The 17772-nt window shown below is 39.7% G+C and overlaps 1 protein-coding gene across 1 annotated transcript in view; it reads right to left on the minus strand.

Moving 5' to 3' along the window:
- TXLNB (taxilin beta) overlaps positions 1 to 17772 on the minus strand; it is a 169017-nt gene that overhangs the window by 67128 nt on the left and 84117 nt on the right. Inside the window, exons 4-6 of the mRNA XM_069608114.1 lie at positions 14826 to 14996; positions 9882 to 10076; positions 351 to 470 (exon numbers count right to left, since the gene is read on the minus strand). Coding sequence (XP_069464215.1) covers positions 351 to 470; positions 9882 to 10076; positions 14826 to 14996 — 486 coding nt within the window. The remainder of the gene's footprint in view (positions 1 to 350; positions 471 to 9881; positions 10077 to 14825; positions 14997 to 17772) is intronic.

Raw genomic sequence — 17772 nt, forward strand, 5'->3', positions numbered from 1 at the left:
TTTCACCCATTTGCTATTCCTCATTAGTCCTGCAATCGCCTTGTACCTGGAAACGGATGTCTTGTTATGAATTCTCTTAGCAAAGATTCTAAAAGTTCATTAAGCACAAATATTACTAACATTTTGCTACAGCTGCTAAAACAGAACAGGTAACATTTAGGCTTAGGAAACCTCTGAACTCAAATGATACACACCCTTTGGCATCCCAAATTCAAAGGACAAATCATAAAGGGTTGTCCTAATGTTCCATGAACTTGGGCGTCTTGCATCTCTTCACCTGACCTTTCACCCTACTGTCTTTTATATTGCATAAACATTACATTGACAATAAATGAGCTGCGGATACGTACATAGTCCTTTTCACGCGTGTGCCGCTCTTCCGCCTCCTTCATTAATTGCTGTGCTTGCTCCACTCTGGCATCCACCAGCTTCTGCTGTAGATCTCGGTGTTTAAATACTTTATCTAGGTGCTGAAAGAACGTTTGGTTTATTACATGTGCTATGTTTTATGTGTGCATATGGATCACAACAACGAATGTAGAAAAAGCCTTACCAAATGATATTACAACTAGAAGTAACGCTTCTTTTAAATTAGACATACCCACACAAAACAGGCGTATTAAATAGTCAGTGGTCATTCTATACGTTCATTCCATTGCATTGAATTTGTTTTGAAGAAATGTAGGACATTTGGTTTATTAGTGCAATCAAAGTAGGTGTATCCTAGCAGTCTCCCATTGCAGCTGTGTTGTGAGATTGTGCTTGCAGTAGGTGGTGGGGATTAGGTTAATGCCTCTCTGCAGAGGATAGCAAAAGTCACTTACCCTGAAGATCCATCATGCAACACATCTCCCTGGTCTCCCATTAGATAACAAGCCTTCGAAACATAGACATGGGCAACACCCTTCCCCATGCAGCATCGCCCTTGGGTGTCTAGACCTCGTCAAAGAGCTAACAGATAGGTCGGTATTTGGAGTGTCTGCTACATTATGTTATGTCGTGATAATATGCTTCTATGCTGCACCAAATCGCCACACTAGTAGTCTGAGAGTGCCTACGATTGTCTGTGGAGTGGCATACACTGTGCCTCCACCAGGGGTATCCAGGCCTTAGTCTGCTAGAGGAAAAAAGAAAATGAGCGAGGGGGAGATAAGAGAATGGGAATGTGGGAACTAGATGCTACAAACACAGGGAGGGAGTGCTCAGATAATGCTCAGGCAAGTAGTATCTTTTCAATTTAGCATAAACACATATTAACCCTGGTCAGAACATGCATGAAGATTTGCAGCGTCCATCAGTTTTCTGAATATTTTCATCAGACGAGGAATGTCCCTTTTCAAATGCTATTGTATGGCAGGCAGCCTGGATTGTGCACATTATAAATTACCTACAATATTAGTACCCAGCGAGGGGGGTGTGGCGTCTTCCCAGCCAATGAGTAGGCTCAGAACATATGCCCGAGATACATACGCAACATAAAAAAGTGATCATAGCCCTTCACACCTCTTTTATCTTGCGCAGCGCATGCCAGCAACTTTTGAATTTGAGTGCTGTGCAACCCTGTATAACGTGGCCTCTGCTCAAAACAAAATTAAAGTTTACTGTTGGGTAAGAATGCTGAAAACAATGAAGGCACACATGCTAAAGTAGGTGTAACACATTTTTAAATACTACCAATACCCATATGCTGAATGTTTTAAAATATTTCTCTTCATTATTGTTTTGTAACTAGTTTGCATACCTTAAAAAAAGCACACCTGAATTTTCCCCAATTAAATACACCAACCACCCACTGCTAATTAGCTCACACAAGCATATAAATACTAAATGTCTCTTTTCTTATTTAATGAAATACTAAGTGTGTTCTAATAGCTTTATAGACCTGCAACTCTGGCCGTACCGGGCGTTATGGTCCCTCAAACCTCGTTAAAGGCCCTCGTTACGCTCGGGTCTTTAACTCAGTCTTCAGGGCCCATAACGCCTGGTACGGCCCTCGCTGCAGGTCTATAAAGCTATAATAATGCTTGAAGTCATTGGAACCCAACGTTTCTTTTTGTCCCGTTACTTACCCTTAAATATTCATCTGCTACAAGACCAGAGACTGAGCTTGATGCCGGACCAGAAGTAACTTCACTCACTGCGGCCAAAGCACCCTATAGGTACTGCAGTCTACAGCCACGGCGGAAGCAAGCACACATTCCTGCTACCTGGGCATCGTATTATCTATTGCCTCAGCGAGGCGATGACTGTGGCTTCAGTGCAATCTCGAGTTCACAAGTCTGAAATCTAGCAGCGCTCACTTAAGTTTCCATACGTTTGAGGTGGATATGATTAGTGACCTGGGCATTTAATCCTCCAATGGAAATGTATGTCATATGTTGTGTTTTTGAAATGGTTTATTAGAATGAGTCTAAATGTACACCTATGTGCAAAGCTATGTTATTCATCCCTGTGCATTTGTTTGCAATTGATGAACTGCCACTTTCACAGGCAACTCATCTGATCTGGATGGTTTAGCCACAGGCGACTTAATGAGGCTCCAGAAGGCTTGGGGGTCCTAATTCTATGAACGTTCTCATTTCATAAACCTGCCCCTACTGACTCTGCAAAGTAGAGATGCTAATCTTTGATTAATCTGGATTTCAAGATTGCTTAAACAATGTGGGCAGATTGTTTAAATTGAATTTAAAAAAGTATCATTGCAGAAGATCAGAAGCAAACAACATAACACAAGTGTTTAAATTCATATTGCATATTGCACGCAGGAACATAAAATAGTATGAAGTCTTAATAGCAAAATACTTTTTACAGTGTTTCCTGGCAGTATGTAATTAGAGTGTTGAACGAAAAGTACTATAATTATACATAATTGTAACAGTATTGTTCACCTATATGCTGCTTTGTGGCATTTGTTAGGCAGCTTGTTACTGAAACTTGCAGTTTTTGTTTCAGTTCCAGATCCGCTCCTCCTTAGTGGCACTTATGAATACCATTCGCAGCTGGGGAAGGGCACTCAGCCAATCAGGTAACTGGAACAGTGGGTGAGAATACACAATCCCCACCTTCTGTCCCAGCCACCCGAGGCCCTTCCCCGGGTGGCGCCTCTTTTTCTCTCCATTCTTCCCATGCGGGTAGGCAACAGGGAGCCTCTCCCTGCCCGCTCCACATACCAGCGGGACTGGAGCATTGCCCTTCGGTTCTGGCACTCCTCCCGTTTGCCCTGCGCTATAGACATGGAAAAGGGACTTTTTCCCATTTTTCATCAGGAGATCGCCTGTGCTAGCAGTGCAGATCTCCTGATGAAAAGTTATGAAAGCCACCCACACCCCAGGGGTGCGAATGGCTTTCGTGCCCTGCCAGGAGGGCGGTCATGGCCTTTAACCGCCCACAGCCCGAGCTGAGGTCCGAGCTTTGCTTGGGCCTGCCTTAGCTCAGGCTGGCGGGCCGTTAAAAGCCATGTCCGCTCTTCTGGCAGGGCATGAAAGCCATAATGGTTTACTGTCTTACAAAGCTCAGATACCAAGAGACGCAAAATTACAGATACTCACTTTCTCTGCGGCAATTGAATTTCATCCTGGAAACCTTAGCGATTGCAATAGGAGGCGACTTGGGAGGAAAAGGATTCATAGTGTGAAAGGCATGAGTATACGTCATTCGTGCTTGCTTGGAATGTGTTGTGGTCTTTTAGGAGAGAAGGTGATTAAAAGGAGAATTCATCTGATTGTGAATTAACGAATAAAATGTTGAGGTAAACCATAATACCACTATTGCTGTTTATTAAACGTTATGGAATAATGCCACAAGGCAGTAAATAGTATATTTTGGCATCCAAGAAAAGCGTACTATGGATTTACATGAAGTTTGAAATCCGTTTATCAGAAATTAGTATATATATCTTTATTAGTATTAGGTCCCAAGGTGGTGGAGGAGGGGGTTAGGGTTACTGTCTGTTAATGGCCAGGGGATCAAGTTACAGGCTTGAGTAAAATAACGTGCCAACAGCATTGTTTTTAAAGTATGAAAGTCTGGCCTACAGGGAGATGGGAACTACTCTTAATCTCTTTTCCCTTTCCATGACAGCCAATTAAAGAGGAGGGGACAGGTTTTGTTTGTTTGTTTGTTTATTAATTTATAATGCGCACCAGACCAAGAGGTAACCGGGCGCAGCAGAAAAGAGTATGCAAAGCTTACAATGTTGCAGGAATCTAGCATTTACAATGTTACATACATGTACATTTTGCATACTTGGAGGTATATGCACGTACATTACAGAGGATTAATATACAAGGTACAATTGGTTTACAAGCAATGATAAAATTATATACAATTGTTGATAGATTTCTAATAATACATATGTACAAGCCAGATGGGCTAAGGATACCTAAGTATCTGATGGGGTGACTACAGGTTGTTGGAGTTAATGTGTTTGATGACATTCCTTCTGAAGTGTGAGAAGGGATGGTCTGCTCTCAGGTTATGTGGCAAAGCATTCCATAGTTTAGCGGCTGTCACCGGGAAGCTAATGCCGCCAACTTTAGCTAGTTTAAATCTTCGTACTACCAGACAATTAGAGTTGACAGTTCTTGTCGGTCTGGTTGATGTTTGTCTCTTTATTTTATCTGTTAGATAAATGGGAGCAGCATTATTGAGGGCTTTGTGGGTCAGGGAGATCATTTTCAGATGGATTTTTTTCTCAGTAGTAAGCCATTTATGTTGGCGTCTAATAGAGGAGATATGCTCCCTTTTATTTATGCCGAGTGCAGCTCTTAGGGCATTATTTTGTAAGGTTTGTAGGCTTTGGGTGATGGCTTTGTTAGCACCACTGTAAAGGGCATTACAGTAGTCGAGTCGGGAACGTATTAAGGCTCTTGCCAGGATTATACAGCTGTCGTTGGATAGGAAGGGCTTGCCTGCTCTTATTAATTTACAGGTATGGGCTGTAGTTGACGCTAGGGAATTAACTTGTTTAGTGAATGACATAGTAGAATCAAGGTAAAAACCAAGTGTTTTTACTTCTCTAGAGACCTTGATGCTATTTCCGTCTATACTGAACGCGGAGTAGTCTGGGCCTAACTTGTTGATGTTGGCCTGTGTACCCAGAATTATCAATTCTGTCTTATCATCATTCAGGCAAAGACCAGGAGATACCATCCATGCCTGAATGATGAGATACACTCTATTCACCAACTCCCTGTCCTTACTATGATACCCAGAAAGCAGGAGGAGAATCTGTGTATCATCTGCATAGTTAGAATAGGTGATACCTAGATGGTCCAAATCATCGAACAGAGGTTTGGTGAAGATGTTGTATAAAGTTGGGGAGACACAAGAGCCATGGGGGACTCCACATATGATGGATGTCGGGTCTGCTGCTGCCGATGGGGAGAAAACTCTCATTGTTCTCTCACTTAGAAAGGATTCTATCCATCTGATAGCCTGGGTGGAGAAGTGAGCGGCCGAATCCAAATGTCTACAGAGGACCTTATGGTGCACAAGATCAAATGCAGCTGAGAGGTCAAGTAAGAGGAGGAGTGCTGTCTTTCCTTGATCTCTCAGTTCATCTATTTGGTCTTTAAATCAATAACGGCTGTTTCAGTTCCATGTAGTGGACGGAAGCCCGATTGTCTAGCTCCTAGCAACTTGTTTAGTTCAAGGTGTTTTTGAATTTGTGTATAAGCCACTTTGTCTAATATCTTCAGTAAGAATGGTACCGTGGTAATCGGGCAGTAATTAGTAGGGATGAGTGGGTCTAGTGTCTGAGTCAGTGGGGCAAGGGGCGAGTGGCATGTGCGCAAGGGGCGAGTGGCATGTGCTGCGGAGCAGCATGAAAGACAGAAGTAAGTGGATTCAAGGGAAGTGTGGTGGAGGGAACAAGCATGCAGAGATGTGACCAGAGGCCAGTGTTTGGAGCCTGCAAGGTAAGATTATACCATACCACTGTTTAGGGGGCTCGGAAGGCTAGGCAATACCATAAGGTAAGGCCTGCATTCCAAGCTAATTGATTGGTTGGGAGTACTAATTCCAATTTGTTTCTATTTCTGAATCCATTTCATTGCATTTATAGGTACATTATGTCGGCGTACCTTGGTGCTAACTGTAGCATCACCTGGTAACATAAGGGACAGCCTGGGGGTCGGGCTGTATTATTTGATTTAATTGTTTGCTTTCCTTTTGAAATCTACATGTGTAGCCAAATTAAAAAAGGCTACAGTAGCCAAATCCCAGTGGTTGGATCATTGCTTTTCCAGTGACACAAATGTGTCTATTGTTTACTGGTTGTTTTTGGAGGTTTAAATAAATACTGCAAGAAATTATTGCAGCTTTAAATGTTTTGAGGACAGGACAGCCCCCCTGTATACAGTGCAACTGTAGCATCACCTGCATACAAAATGGTCACCATGGCAGGTTATTCAGGATAGGTCCATGTTTTTACTTGTTTACAGGTCCATGGACAGCCTAATATGAATCAGAGGGCAATTCCCTAGTTTTTCAAACTGGTAAGGGAGCTTTTGCCCATCCAGCTGCAAATGAGTAGCGGTCATAATCAGACATCTCTAGGTGGATAAACATCCCCCTTGGCAAGACATGAAATTCAGAAGTATTGTGTAAAGAACACTGGTCGTTTTCTGCACAGTGGATTGTGGACCAGGCATATTGCTTTGCACTGGTTTCTTTTTCTACTGGAAACCAGTGTAGTTTAGGCAGTGCTGCTGATGTGGAATGCCCAGGTCCAAGTGTGTTTAGCAATCTGGCAGATACATTCGGTACTCAGTGGAGATCTTGTTAAATCGAGGTACAGAGCACTGAAATATTCTAATCTTGGGTTTTAGGTGACATGAATTTCAGAATTTTGCCTTGTCATCTCAGATGAAAAAATCCTACCTAGTCTCCACTGGAGTTCAGCTCAGATGAAGTCACGTTTGCATGTAATGTTATCCCTAGAATGTTTACTACGGGTAATGGTTTTGGACACATGTCCATCCTGGTGGCTTTTCTTTTGTTTTTAACAACTTGTTTTAAGTACGGCTGCACATCAACAAAATACAGATGACGCTCATGCCATTTGCAAAAACATAAAGCCCCCTTGATGTTTCATGCAGTCCCCAATCCGCCCTCCCGCCTTCCCCATTCCCACCCCCTGCCCGACCTCCTTCTGCCCCAGTGCAGCCCAAATTCACAGCCCAGCCTGTACAAACCGTGTCATCGTGGTGGCTTTTTAAATGTTTCAACATAAAAAGGGGTACTATGCCCACATTTGAAAACATATACAAGAGTTATATTTGTTTATATGTTTAATTAAAATGCTTTTTTTCTTTTAAAAGATTTAGGATGAGTTATTCTTCCTTTTGTGGGTTGTATAGTACGTATTATATTTGAGAAGTTTCTTAATGCCATATTGTATATATTGAAATTGTCCTATGCACTGTTAAACGTTGTCATGTATATATAAAACGTAGGTGGTATCCTATACAAGATAGAAGGATAGATCTTCAACCTGTGTTTTCATTACCTGACCATAAATTCTTGTAGGTTGATTCACAATGCTTCTTTAAAGAGAAGGTTTGACGACATTTGAATTACCTAAATATGTGTCACTTACTCCAAGACCAGCAAAAGTGAGCATTCCTTGAGGTGCGCTGGGAATTTGGGGTATTGCCAAACAGATGTTTGACTAGGGAAGAGATACACAGCCACATAAGTGTATATTTAAGTGTATTGGTAAAACCACACAGTTCTCTTAGAAAACATTGTGAACCAACTTAAGGCATAGATGAATGCTCTAGGTGTAAGTGTGGGAGGTTAGGTATGTAAATGCATGAAAGAATATGGGGTGTGTCGGCAGAGAAGGGGTATGTGGTGGAAAAATAATTTGGAGCGGCACAAAACAGTTTATACATTTCATTTGTAAAATTCTCTCTTTTCATGTTGGTATGGATTGGTGTACTCTGGAGCATGGTACTGCATGTCCTACCACATGTGTTGGGTGTACAGAAAGTGGGTCCTTTTTTGTGAGTCAGGCGTAAGCTTCATGGCTTTTCTGACAGTAGTAAGTTAACATCTGACGTCTTTGAGAATACTGCTTTCAGTTGTAATTTATGACCATAAGCAAGAATGCCTCAAGCAAGATTCTTTGTAAATTTGTCTCATAACTTCTGAATGCTACATAAGAGTCTTATCAACCTGTTTACTGACAACACTGTGATAAGGAAAGAGTACCGGAAGCATTCCTCTAGAGTCTAGACAAAAAACGGGAGGGAGGCTGTAATTAAAATAGTGGACCAAAATCATGAATCTAAAATCGCTTTGTTTCATGAGATACTAATAGTTAGCCGAGCCATGTGGAAATATTTATCACTTTTTCTAAAAATGTTAACCCCTGTGCCAAAATCTTTATATGAAGACGTTAATTCATTGCTTGAGGGTGTGAAATAAATTTAAATGAGGAATTTTGTGGATTTATGTGATTCCTTATTGGATAGGATCGGTGCAAGCAGAGCAGAATTAGTTGAGCAACCAGGGTACACAAAGAACGTATTGTTGAAATGGGATTGGTGCCAGACAATTGATGAAATGCATAGCTATCCCTCGTTGGGCCATCAATGGTTTGAGCATAAGAAATGGGGGGTCTTAAGCTTCATTTCTTTCATTATATCCTAATTGTTTTGTGCATAGTGACTTTGTAAAATTCAGGTCGAATCTCCATTCCACCAAACATCTGTGTGTCAGGTATAAGATAATAAATACTGATTAAGCATTCTGCCAATTTCGCATTGATCGGCGGAGGTGGAAACCATGGAGCATCTAATAATACATTGTCCTTCCCTTCAAGCAAGGTGAATTGCTTATTTTTTTTTAAAAAATGTATTCACTAAACTTTTTGGACATAACTTATTTTTGGACCAGGTGTTTGAATGGTAATTCCACGTCAGACATGATCTCTGTGGTGGGTTTTATTAAATCATTGAATTTAACGGCCAATTAGTAATGTGTGTTGTTATGAAATGCTAGTACTTAAATGAATGGCTGTTTGATTTTATGGAGATTCAATGTCTTTTTTTAACCTATTTGTTTATTTTTTGTTTTTTCCGATGAATATGTACTTTTCATTTTTGTAACTAATTATTTTCTCACTGATATAATGCATTTTTTTAAAGGTTTGATTAACCAATAACATTTAAAAAAAACACTCATTGAGAAGAAATTCAGGGTGAAATTCTGGTAAAATTTGGCAAAATAGGTATTAAAGCACATTGGGTAAGAGTGGCTAAAACTACCAGCTGCACAGTTTACCAAGTTATCCAACTTGCCAACATGGGTCCACTAAACTGTCTGAATCTAGCCTTTTGGGCCAGCTCTACGGGCATTCCCATACTGCTGTACGCTCCAGTCCAAGCCTGAACTTCTGAACTCTTAATTCAGGCCCTCCCTAAGATTCCAAACAGTGACAAGATATGGACGACTGCATACAGGTAACAACAGGACAGGAGTGGGGCGATTGTGATTGATAGACCAATGTGGTTATCTTGTTTGCAATGCAGTAGTAATGGCGTTTACTTAGTTCCAGAGGTTAAATGAAACCCAACCAGGAGCTTCCAAGCCTCATTCATGATTATTTTTCTTGTGTACAAAAGACATCTCTGGACTTTTCAACCACAGCTGTTGTCACCTATTTATTGAATGACCGGTGCTTAGGCACCTTCACTAATACTACCATTTAAGTATCCTGCTGGGCCTCTACCAATGTAAATTGTTTTTTAACACCTTTACACCAATGGGCAATTTCTTGGACTGATTGCTTGTGGTTATCTTACTCCAGAAAAATCCCATCAATTCTACAGGTGGGGTGTTATTTATACAGATGTGCTGAGAATGGTTCTTACCTCCTCTCTTCCTTCACACTGCTCAACGATGTTCTTCAGTTTCTCTGCCAGATCAGCATTCTCCTGGCACAACTTGCTGTTCCTCGTGCTCTGTTGCTCAATCTGTGTCTGGATGTCACCCAGCGTGGCCTGAAAGTGATTGGTAATTGTTTTCCGCTTCTCTTCATCCTCTCGTGCCCGTTGAAGGGTCTCTTCCTGTTGGTGAATGAATTAGAATTTAGATTTAATTCCTCACTATTCAGTAGAACCTTTCATTGTAGTAGTAATTATTGGATTTGTTTCTGAAAAAAAAGTATTATGGCGTGGTTTTTACCCATTTCATTGCATTCATTAAACATAACAAATTCACCCAACTTGTATGACATTATTCCACTTAAACCTAATGTTTTCATTATGGAGAAGTCTAAATATGGAAAATCAATATATGTATGATTGTTTAAGAGACTCTGGCATTGAGTTAGCAATGATTTGAATGAATACCAGCCAGATCATGCTTCCTATTTCGTGTGTAGGGAGGACCGTCTTCCCAGTATGTGGAAGGTTGTGAGAAATACTTTAAAAACAACTGCAAAATCAGTCAGACTTCTCACCCTTTACTTGCATACTGTTCACTCTAGTGTGTGCAAATGCAGTGAAACTCTGGGTAAAAGGGCTGTGTCTGATTTTTTTCTGCATGCACACATCCTGTATTTGTGGACTCTCTGGCACTGCAAGCATAGAACTCTTTAATTTTGTAACCACACTCAATACAATATAATCAAGGATACAATGTACACTTGAGATTAGCATACCCTCACTACTTTTTTTTAGACACTAAAACCATTTTAGCTAATAGTGTCTTCAATACAACAATATATCATAAATCTACAGATGTCAATAATACACTACATTACACAAGTTTTCATCCACGCAGTACAGGTAATAGTTTACTGTACGGTCAATTTTAGAGATAGATATACCAACCAAAGTAACCATATAGCAAGAATCATCAGAAATAATTGGAAATTGTTACACTGCGATACACAATTATAATGCCTGTTTTCTAGGCCTCTGATTATGGCATACAAACAAGGCAAAGATTACTGTGATGATTTAGTCAAAGTTTAACGTATGACAGGTGAAAAACAATTGACACTACAGACAAAAAATGCAGGTACCTTCCCATGTCTTGGTTGTAGTAACTGCAATGACATTATGAAGGTAAATCATATCGCTCATCGGCTCTTGGCGAAAAAGATTCAACTAAAATACTATGCAGCATGTCGTTCCAAAAATGTTATTTATGGTATTTGTTGTCCATGTGGACAATTTTAGAAAGGCTAAGAAAAGGCTAAGGGTAGGACTAAGAAAAGATGTTTTGAGCATAAATGCAACATCCATTGGTAACTTCAAATCCTGATTACCACGTCATTATGTTTAGAAAAAACACAGCAAGCACAGATGAGGTTTGTAATCCTTGAAGCAATACAACCATCCACTTCAGGAGGGAATTTATAGAAAATATTGACACAAAGAGAAATGTTCTGGATAGTTTTTAGGAACATTATACCCCTATGGTATGAATGAAGATTTCAATCTGGGATTATTCATATAGAACTCAATTAAATTGTTAATTGTAAGGCAATTGATTTGACAACAAGCAAAAGTCTTGATTGAGAGATCTTCAGATTATGATATTTTGAACATTGTTACATTTGATCTACACTGTTTTAAACAATCTATGCTTGGATTACACAATGAATCATTTATGAAGGTGTGGTGCACACCATAGTTGCATAATTGTGGAGTTGAACAATAATTTTGAGCCATGAAGTTCCTGTTTGCTAGTTACGATTAGCCCCAAATTCACGTTATCTTCTTTATTTTTTTAAGTGTGTATAAGTGCACATCACCCAAGTCACAAAATGATTTACCTTATCTTTTCCCTTTTTTTGTAACTTTGTACATTTTATAATTATGTTTTTTCAAGGGGGCATTTTTTTAATTTTACGTGAATCCCGTTAGAAGGAATCAAAATGTCTTTGTTGTTATTACCATCTTCGAAATGTCTTTGTTGTTATTACCATCTTTACGTCACCTTGTCTTGACGTGAATATTTAATTATATTGTGACATTATTACATCACTGCTTAGTGTAAATAAAGGCACACATTTTCAAATGCTAGTAAGACTTGAACTGAACACGCTTCCTGCCAATATTTTCTAGCTTTCTCTTCAATAATTGTTACTATTAAGGTAAAAATATGCCTAAAAATACTTATGATTTCTATTGCTATGTAGTTTTTTACAATTCATCCTATAGAATGAATACAATTAGAACAAATCATTAATTTGTTTAATTTATTTGCACAGATAAGGTGAACCCGAATAGCTTTCAAGTGCACCCTATCAATTCAATTCTTGGAACAACAGGTACCAAAATAACCTTTACTCATCATGCTAATGATATTTTTTTTGCCTCTGTTAGATGGGATGATAACAATTGGAAATCCAGTTATGTCTAAATCTTTATTAGCTTAATGCTTTAGTAATTTCGTTTTCTCATTTCCTTTCCCTTTTCTAATTGTAAAGAAAAGAAAAAAAGTCTATATTTACATTTGAACAAATACACACAATTGATCATTTTGGAGCTACATATATTAATATACATAAAATAAAGTCATGTAAATGTTTATTTTGGTATACATGTGGGTATAATTCAGGAATATGAGGAGACATTTAGTAAGATTTACATAGAGTTGATTACAATGTAGAATGAAGTAGTGAAATATTAGTGCTTTTATTTATCACATTTTTTCAGATAAAACATTTTGTTGCCCCTGAAGAAGGGATTGTAGTCCCAAAATGCGCTGAGCTCAGTTTTGAATGTTTAAGAAGATAACTACAAAGAAATTAGAGACAATTTTCCCATGACAAGACAAAGGAATTGAGAATTATTTTTCTTTTGAATAGACTGAAAGTTGAATAAATATTTTCAATAAGTGTATTGCGTATATGCCTATAGAGTTACACCAAAAAAGTCGTAATTTACAAATGTTAACTTAAAGGTTTACACAATTTGATTGGTTTCACTACTACTAAGGTGTGCAGGTGACAGGGGTATCCTTACCTTAGGATATCATTTTGTAATATGTAGTGCAAGCATGCAAATGCAGAGTCCTTGTCTGTGGCCCAGCGTGCTAAAATGCTGCCACATTGTGACTGGAGCTGCATCTGTGCAATTACATGGATTGTGCTCTGTTTTGTTGCCAAGGAAAACCAGGCTCACAATGCAATTGGATGGCATTGGTGTTGGAGGGGTGGACAATATGAGAACAATAGCCACCACCATTGCAGCTCTACTCTTTGCTCGTGGGCACACAGGGGACATATCCATGAATCCACTGCATGCATGATGTGAAGAGCCTGATAATCCATTTGTCTTTGCTGATAACAGAGACTGGTGAGAATAGCATCAAAGAGCATAACCCCAATTTATGGTATTTGTCTGGCTTTTTTCCATAGGCTTACTGCAGATGTCAAAACGAGCTCATTATTAAGGGACAGAATAGTGTCCTTTTATGCAAAGTGTATCTGAAATAAAAATGCATTTCAATCATCTCACAGTCTATTAACATATTAATTTCCATAGTTCCTCACATATTCGGTTAAGCATTTGACACATCCAGCTCTGTCTTATCAGTAGACACATTTGATTGATTCCTTTCCTTTCTTTTGGTATATTTTGAGCAACTTTGCAGATGCAATCAGCAACCATACAGAGGCAATCAGCCACCATGCGGATGTAATCAGTAACTATGTAACAATGCAGATGCAATCAGCCACCGTGATGAGGCAATCAGCAACCATGCAGATGCAGCCAGCCACCCTGGAGATACAGTCAGCAACCATAGAGATGCAATCAGCAACAATGCAGATGTAATCAGCAAACATACAGAGGCAATCAGCAACCATACAGATGCAATCGGTAACCATACAGATGCAATCGGTAACCGTACAGATGCAATCAACAATCATGGAAACGCAATCAGAAACCATGCAGATGCAATCAGCAACCACACAAATGCTATCAGTAAGCATACGGATGCAATCGGCAACCATGAATATGCAATCAACAATCGTGCAGATGCAATCAGCAACCATACTGATGCAATCAGCCACCATGCAGATGCAATCAGCAACCATGCAGTGGCAATCAGCAACCATATAGATGCAATCGGTAACCGTACAGATGCAATCAACAATCATGGAAACGCAATCAGCAACCATGCAGATGCAATCAACAATCATGGAAACGCAATCAGCAACCATGCAGATGCAATCATCAACCATGCAGATGCAATCAGCAACCACACAAATGCAATCAGTAAGCATACGGATGCAATCGGCAACCATGAATATGCAATCAACAATCGTGCAGATGCAATCAGCCACCATGCAAAAGCAATCAGCCACCATGCAAAAGCAATCAGCCACCATGCAGATGCAATCAGCCACCATGCAAAAGCAATCAGTGTTGAACCAGGTTATCTGTGGAGCAGCAATTAATCGATGCCTTTAACAGTCAGGAAGTGTTTCTAGCTCTCACAACCACACAGCCCGTATCAAGCTCTCTCTAAAAACTAGTGCAACAAGAATATAGCCATTGTTTCAGTGGGTGCTGGGCTCAAAGAAACGATCTGTCTTTGCTTGTACCAAACACTGTAGAGTAGGATCATCCATGGTAGGATGGACAGGGGTTTCAGCTTTCATGTTTCTGTTATAGTTCCCATTATTCAGGTATGTACATAAGGAGAATATGAGAAGTTTTATAACTTCTGTGCTTTCCAGTATAAACAGGAGATTCTCTCTCGATTGCTACCCTAAATAAGTTGCACCCCGGCCACCAAGAAATCAATAGATATGACGATAGTATGTAAAACATCTGAAACAATGTTATGCAGACCTTGAGTGATTTGTTGTGCCTTTGTAGCTCTCTGCACAGGCTCTCCAGCTTGCTGCGGGCCAGGATGGCGCGACTGTGCTCACTCTGCAGCTGGTCCTTTTCCTTCAAGACCTGTGCCTGCCTCTTCTGCAGCAGTTTCAGCTGCTTCTGCTCTGTGCGGTGCTCTTCTGCCTGGAAAGACATGAAACAAATAGGGGCGTTTAGAAGGAGGGAGGAGAAGAAATGATGTAGACATGAAACCATACGACTTGCTTTGCTTTTGTAATATTTTATTGCTTTCAAGCATTATTTTTTAAATAAAAGAAGTCTGTTTTCTGGGCCTGTCTTTTGCTGTTTACACTCAGGATAAACACCTTAGATCTAATGGTATAGTCCTTGGTTGATGATTCGCATAATGTTCACATTGATGACCTTTGTTCAAATTCAGAAATGGAAAGGCTGTGTTGTGATGATTTTCTGATGCTGGTGTGATCCTCAAATGAAACTAAAAATGTAAGCCCTCTGCTGCCCATTGGCACTAGAATGTTTATAGTGAGTAGAAACCAACAGGGAAATTTGCAATATTGGGTGAGTAAAGTGTGGTTTGTATATGAAAGCATGAGTCTGCAGCCGCCTCTGTGGGGCCACTGAGAACAAAGTCATGACATTTTACCAATCTGCAAAATTGTGTGTCTATAAGTAGAGGGACCAATATTGAACTTTCAGAAAAGAAAAATAGTGACGGGATGGGTGCCACCCACCTGAGTAGAGTCTGCACGGCCCCATAGTGGGGAATTTATGAAAGTATACAGGGAACATTCGCATATGGTTTGCATAACAGCAGTGATGGTGGAGTTTACTGGCTACTAAAACCTCGTTTATGATACATGTTGGTCCTTGCTCAAATGGTCACTCCACCAGTACCTAGTTAAATATGGGACCACAGGTTACAATCCGAAAATAAGTTCATCTACAGCCTTCTAAGGTAGATGAAATGAACAGTACACCTGATCTATTGTGGATCATCAGGTCCAATGTCCTTTGATGATGAAGGAGCCATCTTTGTACCAATCTACTCATTGCCTTATGAGTAATCTGTTCTGATGAACCACCAACTAACTCATATGGGAGTGTATCCATACATTAACTGATGTGATGGTTAGGCAGTTTTCCTAGTATTTAAGTTTAATTACAACCCTGTGCTTCTTTCTATATAAGAAGTTAACTTGTTCATGTGCCCCCCCCATAAGGACTCTCATCATCCATTCTAGGAGTTTGTATTGAATTAAAGTACAATCTACTGAATGATATTGCACACCCCCCAGTTTATCCATATTAATGTAAGTATTCCGTCTGCCTACTGCAGAATGCCCCTGCAATCCTCTCTCATTTCCTCTGTATACGATTATCTTAGTTTCCTTTAAACTTTAAGATGTAGTCTCTTTGGTCCAGATAATGTATGTGCTCAAACTTTTCAATTGTTCCCTTTCTGCATCCATTGTCGTTGGCTTTTGTTTCTAAATTCTTATGCAGTGTTATGATGAGCTACTTTTGTTTGCCTATTCTTTACTACAAAACGTTTATCCTTTTTTCATCACAGTACCTGTAACATTTGAAAGAATGCTTTACAAAATGGAAGCTATGCGATCATGAGGTAAACTGTGCCCTGGGGCCCTGAGCATAATTAATACTGAGGAGAAGGAGGAGATAGACTGATACATTGAAAACTACTAATATGACAACAAACACATGGTCTGACGAACACTGTTTAAAGAAAAACAGCGAGATCACTTGCTGGATCAGACTGGTATGTTCTTGAGGCCATGGCTACAGTTGCATGTCTCAATAAGTGAAGGCAGAACTCGAATCACATATTCTACAAAAAGAAAGGCGTCATGAAAAACATTTAAGCTGGTTCAATGCAAAATATACATTATAGTTAGAACTAATACAAAATGTAAACTTAACATTCAGACAAAAAGTATAGCTGTAAGACAAATTAAAGATGCAACATCCTTTATGTTATCCTTATGCTGTTTATTTGCCAGTGGTTTGCAAGTGATATTGAAAGTCTGACCAAATATCTTTAGGGTTACTTCTACCGGGAAGCAATTTTATATACAGTTCTTCTATAGCATGGGCCATTAATAAAGTATTCTGCCATCTTTCAATTGTGTAGAGCATCACACTCAGCCCCTTTGATATTTTGGCCAGGGTATTAAAGACATCAACCCAAAAATCAACCCGTTTTGGGCATGACAATAACATATGCAGTAAGTCAGCTTATGGGTGATGCATCTTATAATACAAAATCAGCAATGGTACGTCAGCCAGAAGGTATTTCTAACTAACATATTTAAATCATTCCTGTTTGATGGTCAATTGCAGGACTTCAATTGCGGGATCTAGGTTTATATCAAACTCTTGTGTGGTGGGAGTGATATCTTAGCAACCATTAGGGAACAGCATCATTAAGAGTGTTCTCTCCATTGACTGATATCTCTTCTTGGTTGTTCTGCCAAATCATTTGCAAAATAAGTCTGGCAGCGATCGAAATGCTGACTAATTAATAACATTATCACACCTTCTGAGCAGTTTGCATTCAGAAGGGGCTTCTCCACAGTGCATCAGTGAGACATTCTAAACCATCTTGCTCTGGAGCCTGCAAACAACAAAGGGTGCATGGTGTGCTGCTGCTTTGTGGACTTCAAATCAAAATTTAAGGAGGTTGCTGATGTGACTTCTTCGAGCAATCAGCAGAACTAGAGAATTAACAAGTCATCGCTGAGCTCCTTGCTGCCTTCCTCCAGCATTGCCGGAGGCAGGTAATTTTTTTATGTCCTTTGTCACACTGTTATTTTGTTTTTATTTACTCTTTCAAATCTGTTCGTTGTAGGCCTTTTTTTAGGACATATGTTGCCTGGGCTCAGTTTGTTTTTGAAGCATCAGCATTCGTGCTTACCTGGCT

This window comes from Ambystoma mexicanum, chromosome 4q, assembly GCF_040938575.1.
Source record: "Ambystoma mexicanum isolate Mex_15411 chromosome 4q, UKY_AmexF1_1, whole genome shotgun sequence".
NCBI lineage: Eukaryota > Metazoa > Chordata > Amphibia > Caudata > Ambystomatidae > Ambystoma > Ambystoma mexicanum.